The sequence below is a fragment of the Hyperolius riggenbachi genome, chromosome 10 (genome assembly GCF_040937935.1).
Source record: "Hyperolius riggenbachi isolate aHypRig1 chromosome 10, aHypRig1.pri, whole genome shotgun sequence".
NCBI classification, from domain to species: Eukaryota; Metazoa; Chordata; class Amphibia; order Anura; family Hyperoliidae; genus Hyperolius; species Hyperolius riggenbachi.
In genome coordinates, this window is record NC_090655.1 from 238,228,504 (window position 1) to 238,248,446 (window position 19,943).

Genomic DNA, 19,943 nt, shown 5'->3' on the forward strand with positions numbered 1-19,943 from the left:
ATGGCACAAGTAAATAGAAGAATAAGTAGTTTGCTTACAGATGAATGGATAGGAGGACACAAGGAGGACCCAGGGAAAAAGCTGCCCATTAGCCTTAGTGCACCATGCGGCCTCCAACCCGCTTCAGAGGAGGTGCCTCATTTCACATGGCCAAATTTCACCCCCCATATGTCACAGCCCAAGTCAGCGAGGACAGGCTTACAGCAAGGAACAGCTGCATGCTGGCAGGGAAGGAGTTAAGTATTATATGGTTGTACAGAGAGAGAAATGTCATATTTAACATCTAAGATTCCATTGCAGAATCACACAGAATCCACACGCTCCTCACCCCTCTGTGCCAAACAAATAAATGCTACAGAATGTGAATCCAGACATTTTACTGTTATTATTGGTTTATACGGCACCATTGTCTTCCACAGCGCTGTAAACTTGTGATTGGGAAGGTCGTGAAGGCTTGTAACAATAAAATGTTTAACTCAAACCAACTCTATTGTGATTTATTTACAAACTCAACACACCTAGACTCTCATTTGAAGACTAGCAAACCCCTCTCCTCCAGACAAAATAACAATGAAATGAAAATTAGATCAACCAGCTGTAACAATTGGTGTCAGCACACAGAGAGAATCTGATTATTGGTGATCTGCAGTATCACCAACAATACAGATATATACCCGATTATTGATGATCTGCAGAATCACCAATAATATAAGTATGACTGACCTCTGGACACCAGATAAAGTGTAAGTGTTTTGGTGCAACAGTAGGCTGTCTCCCGTGGGGCGGGAGACGCCGATAACAATGAGCATGGACCACCTGAGGAGCAGGTGACCCTTGGCTGTGTGTGAACTATCTCCTAGGAAAGGGGATAGAGATAACCTGCGAGCCAGTGATTCCCTGCAATACTGGGAATCAGACTATACTGCAGCCAAAGGACTCCTAAGGGATAGAGCCCCTGACTGGACTGCAGAGAGGCCTCTCTGAGGAACAGGAGGTCTCTGCAGCTACCTGACACTTGGCGGGGTAGTGTCACAGGTAGTACAGACAGACTGAACACACAGGTAGTACAGACAGGCTGAGTGACAGCCAGAAGGGTCGGCCAGGCCAGGTCGGCAACACACGAGCAGATAAGGTACAGAGACAGAAGGCTGATTCGATAACCAGGTACAGGCAGGGTTTGGCAACAGGTAGACAGATATACATAGGTACCGAATCAGAAAGCAGGAGAGAGGTCGAGAGAGCAATTGGTCATAACAGATAAAGCACAGGCCTAGTCTACAGTGTGAGGTCCGTGGTCTCAACACCCAGGAACTGGTCTAAAGTATATCACAGCAATGACACAGTATTCCTAAGCTTGGGTGTGAGGTCCTTGGTCACAACACCCTGGAACTGGTGTAAAGTATAACACAGCAATAACACAAACGTAATCTGGCTAAGTGTGAATTCCCAGGTCCACCTGGTTCTAACACACTGTGGGATCTGACTATGGTCTGAGTGCTCACACGTATGTATTCGCAACGGCAGACAACCTGAGACTGACCAGCGAGATCTATATATAGTGCAGTGCTCCTCAGTGCCACCCAGCGCTACTCAGCCAATGACAGTCTGCGCTGGGATCAGCTGACCAACCTGATCAGCTGATCCCTCTCCTCCTGGCATAAAGGTCCTGCCTCCCAGTACGCGCGCGCGTAGCTCTCCATCTGTGTGCACTAGAAGGCTCAGACAAATCAGACGCATGCTGCTGTGCGGAAACCGCCGGTCTGAACGCGGAGACAGCCGCCCCACCGCCAGACCGCGTGGCGGCATCTCCGCAATCCTTTACACCAGCATTATGTACATGGGCTTTCTTACTTGGTTATAAAATCAGCGTCTTTTGATGTCTAGCTTATACTACTAAAGTCATACTGAGGACAGTCAGATCATCCCAATAAATGTGGTTAAACCCCATAAGAAAAAGTGCCCTCACCCCCAAACACACCAAAAAAGAGATTTGCTTTCATGTTCAAGTGAAATTGTATTGAATTTTTAAATAATTAATCTCCCTAAGTTTTTCACATTTATTGTGTCTGCAGAGACAGCTGCACACTTCCCACAGGACTGTCGGCAGCACAGTGCCTACTGGCTGCGTGAGTTTGCTGATTACTGCAGGTAATTACTCCTGGGCTGCAATGCTTCCTGTTTTGTGCAGCTGACCAAACATGCAGTAATGGGGGATTATTGGAGTTTCACAGCAAAAGGAAAGAGGCACACTAGAGGCTCAATCCTGTATTTGTGTTCATTGCATGACAGCACATTACAAATGTATGGCTTATAGACCCTTCATCAGGGGTGTACTTCTACCAAACACCACCAACCATTTATTTATAGTAACCTCTGAAACTAGAAGGTACTCTGCCCTATGTCACATTAACACTGCAGTGTCCGTTGCTTACCCACCTTCTTCATAGCTCCACTCCTCTCCCTTGGACTTATTCTCCTGCCCCCTAATGTGTTCCTCTCCCCCACCCCTTAGATTGTAAGCCTATTTGGCACTTCCCCATATGCTTCTCTCCACCACCATATTAGTATTTATTATTATTAATTGTATTTATAAAGTGCCAACATATTACACAGCGCTGGACAATAATTATGGACTCAGTGAAAAGTATTCTATATTTATCTCCACCCTGCGAACCATTGTTTATTGTTGTGTAATCATTTTGTGTAGCATTGTCTAACGCGGCAATGTCTTTTTTTATCTATTGTACAAAAGCTGCTTAATATGTTATCACTTAATAAATAACATTTAACCATAATAATAATAATAATAGCTTAAAGGCCCACATTTAATTGAGGTGATTACTGAAGGAATGCATTAGCACGTAGCCAGTTAAATCCCCAATTTATCGCCATTAGGAGACCGGAAATCTGCACACCAGTAATTTAAAAGGAGGGGGGTTCGTATAACCCATTCTGAATCGGTCCCAATCATTAGTATCCCAACTGATGGGACTATTATATAAATTGTGAGCAGTAATTATTGGAGGTGCTCAAGCCCACCCTAATTTTTATTTTTAAAGAGGGGTGGCATCTGTACAGACACGCAATAATGGCATATCGATTACCGGAGACACTGCAAGAAGAGATTGATTCGGTATTCTCTGGCCCTGGGACTGTGGTTGATAGAGAAAAAGGCCAAAATAAAGAACCACTCTGGCAGCTTTTCAAAGGGCATCGCCATCTAGTTGAAAAACTGCTTAAAAGAAGGTGGAATGTCTCCTTTTTGCAATCCTACCATAAAGCCAAGGTCATTCCTCACGGAATACGTGAGCGAATAGCACCAGCAGAAAACTTACTAACTGAAAGATTTAAGTTAATCTGGAGTGAGGATTGCTTGCGGAGAGGTCTACACATACTTGAACTATTTATAGAGGAGGAAAAGATGCAGTTGGACGAGCTGTCAGATCTGGTTGAAACAAGTGGTGCCCAACTTGACAAACATAAAGATGACCCAGGGTTTGAGAAACTGAATAGCAACCTAAAAACTTATATAGAAAAAACACAATTTTCAATAAAGAAGTTGAAACAATCTAAATTTCAGAAGGATGTTGCAGAATGGGATTTGAAAACAGCATTTGATCCCTCCCTTAGACCTAAACGGGGCCGATCCAAATCGAGAAGGAGAGGAAGTGGTAGCCGACCGAGACGCCCAACCCCAAATCCTAAAAACAATACACATCAGGAAATAGAGAGTGAGGATGTAGAGGAGGAAAATGCAGATAGACAGGTGGCTTTTTTAGATCAGGAGGGGGAGGAAGAAGAGGAGGAAGACGAAAGCGACGACCAGGACAAAGACAGAGGATCAGGAAAAGAGACAAAAGAGAGGAGTCAAAAGGGAAGGGGAGGAAAGGTAAAACTGACAGGACAGAGGGAGGAACTAAGGAGGGGGAGGAGTCAAAACAAAAACAAATAAAAAGCGGAACTCTGGGGGTAGATGTGGTTAATCTCTCTGACTTCCCCTTAGAACCCCACCATGTCTCCCTGCTGTCAAAGGGACTTACCTTTGCCCCGGTACAAAAGGGTGATGAATTCACTATCTATAAGGACGTTCTCCTCTTTTTGAGGCGTGTTCTTTTAAAATTAATGTTTAAAGATCGTAATAGCCAAAAGCCTGCAACAGATGGAGAAGAAGCCCAATATGAATGCTTGGATCTGGGGGAAAGGGAGGCCCTTAGGGCATTGGAAAGTTTATGGGATGAGGGGCATGTAGAAATAGACCAAAACGACATGAGCATGACAGAGACTATAGATGAAGTGACACTCCATACTAAACTTCGTAAAAAATCCAGATTTATGCCCTCCCTTGGCTCTAACAAATATTTGTCTGTCTTCCTGGAGACCTTTAGTAGAGACTTGGAGACCCTGAACTTGGACCCAAAGATCAAACAAAACCTAACCAGAGAGGAAAAAGTGGCACTACAGCAATTGAAAGACGCAAAAGGGTTTGTTATAAAACCGAGTGACAAGGGGGGGAATGTGGTGTTGTGGCGTGAAGAGGACTATCTATTAGAGATGTATCGACACTTAAATGATGAAAGGACATACAAAATCATGCCGCATGACCCATTCCCCCCCTTGATTGACAAAATCAATGCCAAACTACAGGGAGCCTATGGGGAAGGTCTTCTATCTAAGGCAGAATTTGAATTTTTAAGAGTTGACGAATACATTAGACCCACACTCTACCTGACCCCAAAATTACACAAAAATAAAGAACACCCCCCTGGTCGTCCAATCCTGTCAGGGATTGGAGGCCCAACCGAACGAATAGGACAATATGTGGACCAAAAATTGAAGAAATTGGTCCAGAGTCTTCCCTCCTACGTTCGGGACACTCGGGATGTCCTGAAGGTTATCTCTGGTGTGCAGATCCCGGAGGGGGCCCTCCTGGTGGGGATCGATGTGGAGTCTCTCTACACGTCAATTCCCCACCAGGTGGGCATTGAAGCTGCAGCTTTCTACCTCGAAGAGACCCACCCGACTATGATAGACCATAACTACTTTGTACTAGATATGCTGCGATTGGTATTGACTGAAAACTACTTTCTGTTTGGGGGAAGGTTTTATCATCAGGTGGCTGGAACATCGATGGGAGCGGCGTGTGCGCCGGCGTACGCATGCCTTCATCTAGGACTGTGGGAGAGGCAAGACGTGTATGTACTTGATACGTTCCGGCGACACGTCGCTCTATGGATTAGATTTATAGACGATGTGCTGGTGGTGTGGAGAGGTAAAAAAGACGAGTTGGATGCATTTGTTGAAATGCTTAATAACAATGATAGAAATATCAAGTTGACCTATGTGTGCGAGGAGCATGAGATCCCCTTTCTGGACCTGAAAATTGCGGTCAGAGATGGGGCCCTCACTAGCTCGACATACAGAAAGCCAACTGCAGGTAACACGATCCTCCACGCCACCAGCCACCATCCCAGCCACCTGGTGAGAAACATTCCATATGGACAGTTCCTCCGTTTAAGGAGGAACTGCTCCAGTGAGGAGGAATTTAATAAAGAATCCCGTGAACTATATATGCGTCTAAGAGATCGGGGATACCCCCATAGGGTGCTTAGAAGAAGTCTGAGGAAAGCTAGAAATAGAGATCGGGAAACCCTTCTGGTGTCGGGTAAAAGAGAGGGATCAGATATCCCAAGCAGGGAAAGGATCATTACACAATACGGATCACACTGGGAAACCGTGCGTGAATCCCTGTCAAAAGCTTGGCCTATCCTCTTGGCATCGCCTGACATTGCAGAAATCGTAGGCCCCTCCCCCACTCTGACAGCAAGGAGAGCAAGGAATCTAAGAGACCAACTTGTTACCTCTGAATTTAAAAACACTAAGCAGAGTGAAGAAAGGAAAACATGGCTAGCAGCTACACCACCACCAAAGGGCATGCACAGATGCGGGAGATGTAAGGTCTGCCCCTATGTCCACAAAACAAAAACATTCTGGGATTCAAAACGCAGGAGACAGTTTAACATTAGAACTTTTATGAACTGCGAGACCACAGGGGTGGTATACATGGTGACCTGCCCCTGTGACCTGCACTATGTCGGCATGACAACCAGGTCATTTAAAACTAGAATCCTTGAACATATATCAAATGTAGGTAATAAAAATGATGAATGTAAGGGCCCCCTCAGGGACCACTATCAACAATGTCATGGAGGAAAGTTCAAAGGAAGCCTGGTTAAAATTGTAGCCTCAGTAACAAAGGGTATAGGAAAAAAGGTCCTGGAACACAACAGGTATTGAAGTAATGAAAACCACAAAGTGGGAGCATGGGGCTGAGAGGATTAGGAACTAGAAAAATGTATTGAGTCAGGCCCTGCTTCAATTTCAATAAACAACTTTATTCAAAAAGGTGAACAACACTGTATTGACACCAAGTGCCTCTTTAAAACCATAAAACCACTCACTGCAGATGTTAAACACGCAGCCGGCTGGGCTCACACGTACAGCAAACTTAACACACCAATCAACCTGGGATCCCATCACACTCCTGTTAGACTATAGATACTGACTGTAAAACGAAGCAAAATGAACGCAAGCATAGTCCCAAAGCTAGGTCTCCGCAGAGACACAAGGATGGAAGGAGGGCAAAAAGATACTGTACAGATCCACAGCTCTAAATGCATATGCACATGCAGTTATAGTAATCCAGCTGCCTCACTGAGGCTCTCACCACTCAGCCGACCAGTTCATAGTCGTTGCTATTCCAATTGCTGTGGGATCAGTATCTTTTTGCCCTCCTTCCATCCTTGTGTCTCTGCGGAGACCTAGCTTTGGGACTATGCTTGCGTTCATTTTGCTTCGTTTTACAGTCAGTATCTATAGTCTAACAGGAGTGTGATGGGATCCCAGGTTGATTGGTGTGTTAAGTTTGCTGTACGTGTGAGCCCAGCCGGCTGCGTGTTTAACATCTGCAGTGAGTGGTTTTATGGTTTTAAAGAGGCACTTGGTGTCAATACAGTGTTGTTCACCTTTTTGAATAAAGTTGTTTATTGAAATTGAAGCAGGGCCTGACTCAATACATTTTTCAGTAACAAAGGGAACGAGAAAAGTCAACATAGAGAGGGAACTCCTGCGCTTGGAAACTATGTGGATCTATAGATTGGGGACCCTATCGCCACATGGTCTCAACTCTGAAATTGATTTCTCTGTATACTTAGAACCGTACGGGTAGTGTGGGCTGTGCCACAGCTGGTACCGCTGGACTATTTGAAGTTACACTAAAAGTGTGCTCGCATTGAACTTGAATTGCAATTTTGAAGTAATCTCTTAATTTAAACCTTTATCAAAGCTAACATTGATTATAGGTCATAATTGAGCCTCTTAGCGCCATCTGGTGCATAGGAGGCGACGGCTCCACCTCTGGCCGGTTCACACTATCTGTTTATCTGGTCACCGGCTGTGGTGTGCCTACTATGACTACCTGCCTGCGAGAATTGCATGTGAACTTTATCTGTGAGAGCTGTAAGTCTATAGGCAGCCTTATATAGAAGAGCTGCTGCATATGGGTAGAATGCCTGCTCGCTTGCATGTGAAGGTATAAATGTTGATAAAGACCCCCTAATGGCTGTAAAAGATTTTCTAAACTGTCATGTTGAAATGATATGAGAATGTACAAGCTATAGGGAGTTGTAATAACTGAAAACAAACTATAATGTCGTCTGAGGTTTGGGGCAAGGCTTCCAGTGAGCAAGATGGCGCTTGCAGGTCTGTCAGGTGATCACAATTAGAAAATATAAAAGTAGATGCCACCCTCTCCTACCTTAAGCCACACCCTGAGGAAGCCCATTGGGCGAAACATGTCGGTGGGAGGAGCTACATGAGGCCGGCCTCGCTCACCGCTCTAACTCACGCTGCTTCTGAAACTGATCCCCGCAGGAACACCGCTAGCCAGGCACACGCGGGTAGATCATCCACGCCAACTGCCGCTGACAGGATTGGGCAAGTCGAGCCACCCGAGCTCTGAAGGTACCGCACACACCCCCAGGGGAAACTTGTAAACAGGGTTATGGCAACCCCCTGAGTGAGGCTGTATACTCCTGCGGACTATACCTAGGCTATATAGCTGCTGCAAGTTACTGCTACGCTTAACTACTAACTGCTGTTTGCATAGAGCTTAACAACCAAGCATGTCTTGAAATGACCTAAACTGGACTGCCTAACAAACGCGCAACTAACGCTGCTCTAATGAGTAGGACTGCCAATGCAAATATTTTGAAGGCTGGAACTGTGGTTTCTTTTCGTGTAGGCAAACAAGCTTGGTGATGTTCTATAACCCATAACCAGCGCTAATTAGTACCTGCAAGCAAAATTTGAGCTCTGATGGCCATCATGAGTGCACCAACCTGTTTGGCAAGAGAATAAGTGGCATGTATGTATGTACATATGAAGTGGATGTGAATGCGGGGGCATGGTATGTCAGCCTTAAAGCTTTTACTGTGTTTTTAATGGTTTTAGTACTGTGGATTTGTTGCACACTCTTTTGATTTGCTCACAATAAAGATGAATTTTGATATTGGCAAGTGAGGCCTAGTCTAGCTTTTTGTGAAGTAGTGGTTTAGTAATTCACCAATAATATAAGTATGACTGACCTCTGGACACCAGATAAAGTGTAAGTGTTTTGGTGCAACAGTAGGCTGTCTCCCGTGGGGCGGGAGACGCCGATAACAATGAGCATGGACCACCTGAGGAGCAGGTGACCCTTGGCTGTGTGTGAACTATCTCCTAGGAAAGGGGATAGAGATAACCTGCGAGCCAGTGATTCCCTGCAATACTGGGAATCAGACTATACTGCAGCCAAAGGACTCCTAAGGGATAGAGCCCCTGACTGGACTGCAGAGAGGCCTCTCTGAGGAACAGGAGGTCTCTGCAGCTACCTGACACTTGGCGGGGTAGTGTCACAGGTAGTACAGACAGACTGAACACACAGGTAGTACAGACAGGCTGAGTGACAGCCAGAAGGGTCGGCCAGGCCAGGTCGGCAACACACGAGCAGATAAGGTACAGAGACAGAAGGCTGATTCGATAACCAGGTACAGGCAGGGTTTGGCAACAGGTAGACAGATATACATAGGTACCGAATCAGAAAGCAGGAGAGAGGTCGAGAGAGCAATTGGTCATAACAGATAAAGCACAGGCCTAGTCTACAGTGTGAGGTCCGTGGTCTCAACACCCAGGAACTGGTCTAAAGTATATCACAGCAATGACACAGTATTCCTAAGCTTGGGTGTGAGGTCCTTGGTCACAACACCCTGGAACTGGTCTAAAGTATAACACAGCAATAACACAAACGTAATCTGGCTAAGTGTGAATTCCCAGGTCCACCTGGTTCTAACACACTGTGGGATCTGACTATGGTCTGAGTGCTCACACGTATGTATTCGCAACGGCAGACAACCTGAGACTGACCAGCGAGATCTATATATAGTGCAGTGCTCCTCAGTGCCACCCAGCGCTACTCAGCCAATGACAGTCTGCGCTGGGATCAGCTGACCAACCTGATCAGCTGATCCCTCTCCTCCTGGCATAAAGGTCCTGCCTCCCAGTACGCGCGCGCGTAGCTCTCCATCTGTGTGCACTAGAAGGCTCAGACAAATCAGACGCATGCTGCTGTGCGGAAACCGCCGGTCTGAACGCGGAGACAGCCGCCCCACCGCCAGACCGCGTGGCGGCATCTCCGCAATCCTTTACACCAGCATTATGTACATGGGCTTTCTTACTTGGTTATAAAATCAGCGTCTTTTGATGTCTAGCTTATACTACTAAAGTCATACTGAGGACAGTCAGATCATCCCAATAAATGTGGTTAAACCCCATAAGAAAAAGTGCCCTCACCCCCAAACACACCAAAAAAGAGATTTGCTTTCATGTTCAAGTGAAATTGTATTGAATTTTTAAATAATTAATCTCCCTAAGTTTTTCACATTTATTGTGTCTGCAGAGACAGCTGCACACTTCCCACAGGACTGTCGGCAGCACAGTGCCTACTGGCTGCGTGAGTTTGCTGATTACTGCAGGTAATTACTCCTGGGCTGCAATGCTTCCTGTTTTGTGCAGCTGACCAAACATGCAGTAATGGGGGATTATTGGAGTTTCACAGCAAAAGGAAAGAGGCACACTAGAGGCTCAATCCTGTATTTGTGTTCATTGCATGACAGCACATTACAAATGTATGGCTTATAGACCCTTCATCAGGGGTGTACTTCTACCAAACACCACCAACCATTTATTTATAGTAACCTCTGAAACTAGAAGGTACTCTGCCCTATGTCACATTAACACTGCAGTGTCCGTTGCTTACCCACCTTCTTCATAGCTCCACTCCTCTCCCTTGGACTTATTCTCCTGCCCCCTAATGTGTTCCTCTCCCCCACCCCTTAGATTGTAAGCCTATTTGGCACTTCCCCATATGCTTCTCTCCACCACCATATTAGTATTTATTATTATTAATTGTATTTATAAAGTGCCAACATATTACACAGCGCTGGACAATAATTATGGACTCAGTGAAAAGTATTCTATATTTATCTCCACCCTGCGAACCATTGTTTATTGTTGTGTAATCATTTTGTGTAGCATTGTCTAACGCGGCAATGTCTTTTTTTATCTATTGTACAAAAGCTGCTTAATATGTTATCACTTAATAAATAACATTTAACCATAATAATAAATGCTTATTCCTAGGAATCATCAGTAACTAAACTAGTCAGCCTTGCAAAAATTACATCCGAGGGGTGTCCAATCAAAACTGATCCCAGAAAGCTTTATGATTTGATACAGAGGACTATCCCTGCACTCACACAAGAATGGAAGTGCTATACATTTAGGCATCTGTCTATAGGGGGCATCTTCCTGTGGAGTAATGAATGTGTAGTTCAAGTGGACCTGAACTCTTGCACAGGACTGAAGAAATATATAGAGAAATATATAGAGAAATGCACCTTGTATGTATTTAGAGAGTTTAGCCTGTTTAATTCCCCCTCATTAGTGTCTAATCACAAGTTGTAATTTAGTACTCCCCTGTGTCACATGACTGCCTATGGCAGATAAGCAGATATGGCCATTTGAAAGCACAGGCTGTAAACAATATGTCCGCTTCCATGAATCCGGAAGTAGAAACAGTGCAGATGTATTTTAGGATTTGTATCAGCTGTAACAAACAAATTATTTTTGTTTATAGGCTATTATGCTGTTGTGTATATTTTAGAGCAGAGAGGATGGTCTGAGTTCAGGTCCACTTAGTATGAGGTCCCAGACCACAGTGCTGTACTTTGAAACCTGCATTTCTCTTATTGAACACTAGATGGCGATGTTACTTTCTCAACGTGGAACGCACACAAGGGAAGTGATGAAACGCACAAAAAAGGAAGTGTTGTATCCCAAAATTAAGAAGATGGAGTGGGAGGAGTTATAACGGAGACGTGGTTGGAACTGGTAGCAGAAGAGGTAATAGTTTATTTTATATATAAATACCAGCATACCTGTGAATATTGGGTGCCACAGACGTGGAATGATGGGAGTGGGTAGGACAGGTAAGCAGGATAAGGGCACCAGTGTGGGGTGGGGCACATAGTAGGATGGAGGAAGTTTCAAAGCAAATCAGCACTATTTTTATAAAATATATAATGAGCTAGTATGGTTGAGGTGAGCCAGCATGAAAGTCCATAGAGAACAGTTCTCCAATCACAGCAAGGTCTACAACCAAAAGCATAGTAATTGGCCAAATAGTGTGGGCGCAGTTTACTACAACCTATTTGGCGCTGTCCACCCAATCACATTACTGGAACTTCTCTATGGACTTTCACTCTGGCTCACCTCAACCATACTAGCTCCATATATAAAACAAAGAAAGGTTCATTAGACCGGTTGGATGCTTTTTGTACCAACTCCACAGCCCTGGTAAGTATTGGACAAAGGAGTCGGACTCGGAGTCGAGAAGTCAGAGCAATTTTGGGTACCTGGAGTCAGTGGTTTCATAAACTGAGGAGTCGGATGATTTTTGTACCACAGCCCTGGTATATATAAGTTATTTATGATGACTATTATCTGAGAAATAGAACATTTTATTTTATTTTCTCTTTTAATTACAGTTTAAATTTATTACGAATTGGCACGTTTTTTTCCCGACTGACTCCAGGTACCCAAAAATCGAACACGATAAATTCAGCGCAGGAGATTTCGGCGCAGCCGGCGCCACCATAGGCCGTAATATGAACTACGGCTATAGCTGCGCACAGTGAGTAACTTCGGCGCCATCAGAAGACGGAGCTGAAGTTGCTTTTAAAACTATAATTCGGTTTCCAGCAATTGCTGGAAGCCGAATTATTTCATTCCCCACCATCCATGGCGGCCTGGAGTGGGGAATAGTAATTAACACGGACCGGACTTGTGCGGCAGCAGAATCAGCCATATACTGGCTGTGTCTTGCGCCCAAGTCTCCGACGCCGTTTTCTCTCGTATGCCCCAAAAATTGCTCTGACGCCACAGCCCTGGTGATATCAGTGACAGTCTACCTCTTCTATAGACAAAATCACCAATATCAAAGAACGGCAGTCTCATGTCGATGGGTGCTGAACCATCTGTTCCTGGTATTTTGACATCAGTGCAAACAGTTCTTCTTCTATCATGCTTAGGAATTAATTAATACACTGTATTACTGCCCATTAGAGATGTGGCAGACTGCTCACAAGCGAACAGTCCCTGGGGAATGACCTCGGGTCATTTCAGTGTTGTGACGCTTCTCTATTACTACACAGCCGTACACAGATGCTTCCCCGGAGTCCTTGAGCATGCGCCCGCAGCTGGGAGTGATCTGCGCATGCACATGACATCACGCAGAGCGTTCCTGGCTGCGGGTCCGTGCTCAAGGACATACGGCCTCTGGGAAAGCATCTGCGGGCGGCTGTGCAGTAATACAGAAGTATCACAACACGGAAATGACCCCAAGGCCATTCCCCAGGGACTGTTCACTTGCAAGCAGCTTGCTACATCTCTACTGCCCATCAGTTCCGGAAAACAGTGCGGAACATGTCATTTTCCTCCTTAAATATAGTCCTCTATCTGTATATTATCTGTCTATAGGAAGCACCACGTCATCCAGGATGGACAAGAACCAAAGTCATGTGACTGAGAGGATATTAGACCTCACCATAGAGATCATCTACCTGCTGACCGGAGAGGTGAGGAGGATCCTGGGAGGGACACATGACATCACTTTCTTCTCTCAAAGGACATCTGAACCAAGGGGGATATGGTGACTGCCATATTTATGTACTTTAAACAATACCAGTTGCCTGGCTGTCCTGCTGACCCTCTTGCTCTAATACTTTTAGGCATGGACCCTGAACCAGCATGCAGATCAGGTGCTCTGACTCAAGTATGAATGGATTAGCCACATTCTTGTTTCAGGTGTGCAATTCAGACTCTACTGCAGCTAAAGAGATCAGAAGGACTGCCAGGCAACTAGTATTGTTTAAAAGGAAATGTGTATGGCAGCCTCCATATCCCTCTCTTTTCAGGTGTCTTTTAATGAAACACAGACCTGACTGGACAAGAAAAAAAGGATTCTGGGAATGCTTATTATGATGTATTGTTGCTGTATGTTATCACACAGGAATATCAAGTGGTAAAGAAGACATCTAGAGAGCTGCTGACACCCAGCAGCCATCACCATGGACCAACCCCCACCACAAAATCTCCATGTCACTCGTTGACACCAGAGAGTATCAATGAGAAGAAGATTCTAGAGATCATCAACAAGATGATTGAGCTGCTGACGAGTGAGGTGAGTGGTGTTTGGAATTATGGGACATTGTCCAGTAACAGCGAGGGGTGTGTCTGGATGGTGACTGAATCATTGCGTGTGTCAGTTTCCTATAGGGTGTCAGGATGTCTCTGTTTACTTCTCCATGCAGGACATAGAGTCCCTAGGATACAAGGACACCATGATGGAGAATCAGCCGCCCCTCACTTCACCGGGTAAGAGGAGACTTTCATTACTTGTAGAGGAGAGAGCAGTAAGGGCCCTTTTCCACTAGCAGTCGCTAGCGTTCGCGCTGAACGCTAGCGATTGCTGAATCGCAATTCCGCCATTTTCCCGACGTTTGCGGCCGCGATTTTGCTATGCTATGCATTGCATAGCAAAATCGCGGCAAAAGTCGCTCCGCGGCGCGATCGCGATCAAGTAAAAAACGAATCGCGGTAGTGGAAATGACCTACCGCGATTCCTATGTTAAAAAGCAAACCGTAGCGATTGTAAAATCGCTAGCGGTTTGCGGTTTTGCGATTCAGCTAGCGCAAACGCGCTAGTGGAAAAGGGCCCTAAGGAGGGTCCACCTAATTCCACCTTCATCTGATAAGCATATAGATTATTTTCTTTTCCAACAGCAAATAATTGACAGCGCTCCTAGGCTGCAAATGAAATGAAACCAACAGCAGTGTGCAGACCCACCCAGGGCCTAAAATACACATCTTAAATACAAATCATATGCAAAGTATACACTAATCCCTAATCTAAGAATTGGAATGCAGCCAGCCATAGGTATACTTACGTTTGTTTTTGTACAGTAGGAGACATTGGAAGCGCTTCCAGAGGCTGCACCCGCATTAACTACCAAATAAGTTGTCAGGATCCGCACCGTCTATGCGACCCGGCACACTGATTTTTCATGCCTTTTTTACTGAGCTATACATAAAAAGAAGATTTTTTTAGACGGTGCGGATCCTGACAGCTTATTTGGACTTGATTCCCTGTGCACTCCAGGGGAGATCGCAGCACGTCATTATCCACTAGTGCTATCACACTCGTGATTCATATACTCGAATTAAAGAGAATCTGTATTGTTAAAATCGCAAAAAAGTAAACATACCAGTGTGTTAGGGGACATCTCCTGTTACCCTCTGTCACAATTTCGCCACTCCCCGCCGCATTAAAAGTAGTCAAAAACAGTTTTAAAAAGTTTGTTTATAAACAAACAAAATGGCCACCAAAACAGGAAGTAGGTTGATGTACAGTATGTCCACACATAGAAAATACATCCATACACAAGCAGGCTGTATACAGCCTTACTTCTGAATCTCAAGAGATCACTTGTGTGTGTTTACCTTCTGACCCCTTCAGCTCTCATGCACTGAACATTACAGGCTTCCTGCAGACAGCTCTGCCTATGTCGTTAATTCCTCAGTATGTGACAGTCCAGCTCCTTTCACAGCCTAACAGAGGAGGATTTTTATCCAGCTCTCTTCTATCACTGATAAGATAGCAGAGAAGCTGCAGGCTTATGTAAATAACACACACACTGGAGTGTGCATAGAGGAACAGACCAGCACGGAAGAGTTGGCAGCCTTCCAGACACAGGCCGACAAGTCTGACAAGGGAAAGATACATTGATTTATTACAGAGACTGCGATAGTACAAAGTGCTGCAGTAAGCCACAACACATTAGAATAGGTTTAGGAACTTGTAGGATGGTAGAAAAAACGTTGTAATTTTTGTTACAGAGTCACTTTAACTACCTGCATAGATAGAGACAATGTATTCAGTCAGGGATTGTTCACATCTAGGGCGTTTTGGGCCTTTTTTCAAGCACATACGATTTTCAAAATTTCCCACAAAACGCTGGTGCATTGAATCTCTATGAGAAAATGCATATCAGTGCGTTTCTTTCGCTTTGTGGTCCGCAAAACTTTGCGCTTTGCAAAGCGGTGCGTGTACCGTTTTTGGGGCGATTTTGCTCTAATGGAAGGTATAGGAAGAGCGCTAAATGCTTACAAAATAGCTTTATGCAGCATTTGTGAACAGAGCCTCATTGTGTGTTTCCTACAGATGGATCCAGTAACAGAAACCCACCAGAGAGATGTACAGGTCCTCTTTCTTCCCAGGATTTTCCACAGGAAGATCACAACATCTCTCACCATTTACAAGTAGGTGGAACTGAGGGTGTAAAATTTAAATAAAAAAGCCTAATAATTTAATTATTTTCCATAATTTATTTTTATTATCGCTTGTGCTAGAAAGCTATTATTTCCTATCCTTCTGTGAATTTAGGGGGAGGAAATGGATGGTGTGAAAGCTGAGGTTAAGGAGGAAGAGGAGGAGTCATATATGATGGGTGACCAACAGGAGGAGGAGAAGGGTGAAGCGATGGTGAAAATTAAACAGGAAGAGGAGGAGCCTTGTGTGACGGGAGATAAGCAATCTATGGAGGAGGATGTACTGATGGTGACAATTAAAGAGGAGGAATGTCCTCTCGATATCAGAACAGGTAAGTGTAATGATCCGCTCAGCTGTTTGACCATTCCTTATGTCTGAGAGATGCAGGTCTCTGGAGAAGAGACCTGGCTTCATATTGCAACCTGCAGAGTTGCTTTGCTGAGGGATTTGCATACATGCAAATTGCCCAGCTGTCTCCTTTTGTGGGCTGGCACTATATAAGGTTCCTGCTGACCAGAAGGCTTTACTGGTCATAACGGTTAGTTAACTCACTCCTGAGTGTCAGCCTTCTCTGTTGGATTGTGTATCTGTTGCCTTGTTCTGTCTGGGAGTGTAGGCCAGAGCAGCGGTGTTCCTGGGAACTCCTCTGTCTAGCGATTGTCCTGTCGCGAGTGGCGGTCGGCAGGAAATCGTTCTGTCTGTTGTGTGCTTGGATCACACTGCTCTGACGGAAGAGCAGTGGATCTTTCTCGTACTTGGTTCGCACTGGCTCTGACAGTAAGAGCAGTGGTTCCTGTGTGACTCATTCCTGTGGTTCGTTTGTAACTAAAACGCTGCATCCCCGCGGCTGAACACTAAGTAAATTGCCCCAAACTTTCCCTCGCAAAATCCACGACTTTCTTGGTCGTGGATTTTGCTGCTGGAGGAGGCAGAGCTTTCAGCTGCAGCTCTGCCTCCATGTGCGTCAATCCGCTCCTCCCCCGCCCCTCTAAATGAAAGAAGACTGAGAAGGGCGGGTGGAGGCGGCGATCTGCGCTGATAGATGCGTGTAGAGGCAAAGCTACAGCCAAAAGCTCTGCTTCTAACGGAAGAGCTCCCCGCAATGTGCTCCGGGGAGTTAGGGGGGATTTAGTTAGTGTTCAGCCGCGGGGATGCTGCGTTTTAGTTAGGGCAATGATGTAAAAGATTTTTAAAATAAAAAGGTGAATTTTATGAGACTTCAGAGTCTCTTTAAGGAAATAATCTTAGCAAGATAGCAGACACATTTCTAATGTTTAGTGGTACTGAATATTCTTCGAAAACAATCCTTTTCCCCAGTTTCATTCAGTGCTGATCCTCTGGCAGCATTGGACTGAACCATCTAAAATCTCCCCCCACCACTCCTACCCCCAGGTCTTTTTTTAACTCTGCTCACAAATGCGCCTCTTTGCTGGCCAGTCACACTTATTTCCTTAGATGCCCAGTACCATCTGTTTCCCTGTTCTGCTTTTTTGTATTACTGCACTTACTCTCCATTCCCTATTTGCTTTTGCACACTATAAAACAACTGAAAAAAAAAAACCCTCATGTATTCATTGATGAAATTTTGACACTTTTGCTGAAAATATCCCTACCTGCTTCTCATATAACCAGATATCGCATACCTAGAGGCAGTGTGTTTTTAGGTTATATTTAGTAAGGAGTACAACTTAGCCGGAGGTTGAAGGGGAATGGCCTAACCTAGAGCGGATACTGGTCTGAAAAGGTTAGGTTTGAGAGAGAGCACTAAATGATTTCAAAGGTTGGAGAGTGGCAGTTGTGTTTTGGAAGGGGATTCCAGAGGAGGGATGAGGCTCATAAGAAATCTTGTATACATGAATGCAAGAAGGTGATTCTAGGGGAGGACAAGAAGGTCATGTGCAGAGTGGAGATTGCAGTTGGTTGGTATCTGGAAACTAGTGAGGAGATTTACGGGAGAGAGAGATACTGTGGAGAGCTTTGTAGGTTAAAGTTAAGAGTTTTTTTTCCACTCCCCCAGTCCCACCCACCCCCCCCCCCCCGTGGTCTGCCGGGTCCTTCGTTGTCCTCTCCATTGTGTCGCTGCCCCCTCCCAAAGATTACTTTCTGCTATTACTATCTGCTATTACAGATCTAGTCGCAGCCACTGTGTATGCGGGTCCCATCTATGTGCCTTTTCGATCTCTCTCCTATTGCCGGGAGTATTTTGCACTTTTGGAGTTCAATTATTTTTGAGTACTGCCCAAGCGCAGAATGCTCCAGGCCAGGCAACAGGAGTGCAATGAAGGAGGTGTGTGGATGGGACCTTGCATGCACAGCTGGGACTAGAGCTCTAGTTGCAGATGTTTCAGACAGGGCTGTGGAGCCGGTACATAAATCTTCCAACTCCGACTCCTCAGTTTATGAAACCACGACTCCAACTCCGACTCCAGGTACCCAAAATGCCTCTGACTCCTTAGTCGAATACTTAACAGGGCTGTGGATTTTGTACAAAAATCATCCGACTCTCGACTCCTCAGTTTATGAAACCACGACTCCAACTCCGACTCCAGGTGCCCAAAATTACTCAGACTCCTCGACTCCAACTCCGACTCCACAGCCCTGGTTTCAGAGTGGGCAGCAGCACTCCTTACCATGTTGGGTTAGTGCTATATTTGTTTCCATTTGTGCTGTGAATTGAAGAGAATGACATTCATTTTTTTTTTATCCAGACCACGTCACCCAGCCCCCCTGCAACAATGCACAGATATTAAACTATGAGGCATGGATCCCACTACAAAACGCTATCGCTAATCGCAAGCGTTTTGTATGAGCAGTTTGTAAGCGATTTCATCAGCGTTTTAGCGAGCGATTTTAGAAAGTGTAAACAATTTGCCAGCGGTTGTGTAGCGATTAGCGTTTTAAAGTCTGATTGGTCCTTTCATTTATTTTTAATTTTGTTACAGTGTACATTAACTTTAAAACGCTAGCAAAATCGTTCCGTGCAAGTTTTGATGAGCGATTACGCCAGTGATTATATACTTTACATTGAAGCACTAACGCTAACAAAATGCTGCATGTCCTGTGCTTGCGATTTTGGGAATTGCAAACGCTCCAGTGATAGGTAGCACGTTAACATTAGCTGAGCGTTTTTGGAAATCGCTAGCGCTTTCAAGCGCTCCCTAAATGCTCTGAAAAGCGCTCTTGTGGGTTCCAGCCCTCACGTTTGGGTAGTGCCGCATTTGTCCCCATTTAGGTCGCAAAAATCATTGTTCTACCTCTTATAGTTTTTGACATATTAAAGTTTTTATACAGCGAAGTCCCCGTTAGCCGGAACTCAGGCAACTGGAGGTCTCAACCACCCAGCATGCCTGAGGAGATAACGGGGACAGAGCTTTGGGGGGGGGGGGGGGGGGGGTTGCAGGGTAGAAAATACTTACCAAGCCTCCAGGCACAATCTTCTACCCTTCCTGCAGCTCCCTTTAGCTTTCTGGTGTCCATGCACAGCTCCCAGCATGTCACGTGACCCGACGCGAGTCAGGTGACATGACAGGAACTGTACACAGAGGCCACCAGAAGGCCGCTAAGTGCTACAGGAAGTGTACAAGATGGCACCTGAAAGCATGGTAAATATTCTCTGCTGCGGGGGTGGGGGGTTGTACTGTTTTTCCTCGTTTCCTCAAGCAACTGGCAAGCACACATATTCATATCAGGCAATCCCTGCCTGTGCCGGATACAGGGAACTTTTCTGTATAGTAAAGTTTTTTTTATAAAGGTCAAATGTTCACTCTGCTCCCCTACAGGCTGGGTGAACTTTTACAGCCCTTTCACACTGGGTATTTTTACCGTGCCCCCACCGGCAGGCAATGAAAGTCTATAGAGACTTGCATACGTCCGTGGTACAGTGCGACGCAAGTGACGTTTTCAAAACATCCCCGATGCAGGTCCAAAACTACGTCACCGCGCAGCTTCTGCGTCAGCTTGC

The 19,943-nt window shown here is 45.2% G+C and overlaps 1 protein-coding gene and 1 long non-coding RNA gene across 3 annotated transcripts in view; one reads left to right on the forward strand and one right to left on the reverse strand.

Moving 5' to 3' along the window:
• LOC137534983 (uncharacterized) overlaps window positions 1-19,943 on the reverse strand; it is a 125,974-nt gene that overhangs the window by 69,122 nt on the left and 36,909 nt on the right. The window lies entirely within an intron of this gene.
• LOC137534975 (zinc finger protein 585A-like) overlaps window positions 11,428-19,943 on the forward strand; it is a 109,544-nt gene continuing 101,028 nt past the window's right edge. The window contains exons 1-4 of the mRNA XM_068256728.1: window positions 11,428-11,496; window positions 13,132-13,229; window positions 13,664-13,834; window positions 13,965-14,028. Of these exons, the coding sequence (XP_068112829.1) occupies window positions 13,152-13,229; window positions 13,664-13,834; window positions 13,965-14,028 (313 nt within the window). The 5' untranslated portion in view covers window positions 11,428-11,496; window positions 13,132-13,151. The remainder of the gene's footprint in view (window positions 11,497-13,131; window positions 13,230-13,663; window positions 13,835-13,964; window positions 14,029-19,943) is intronic.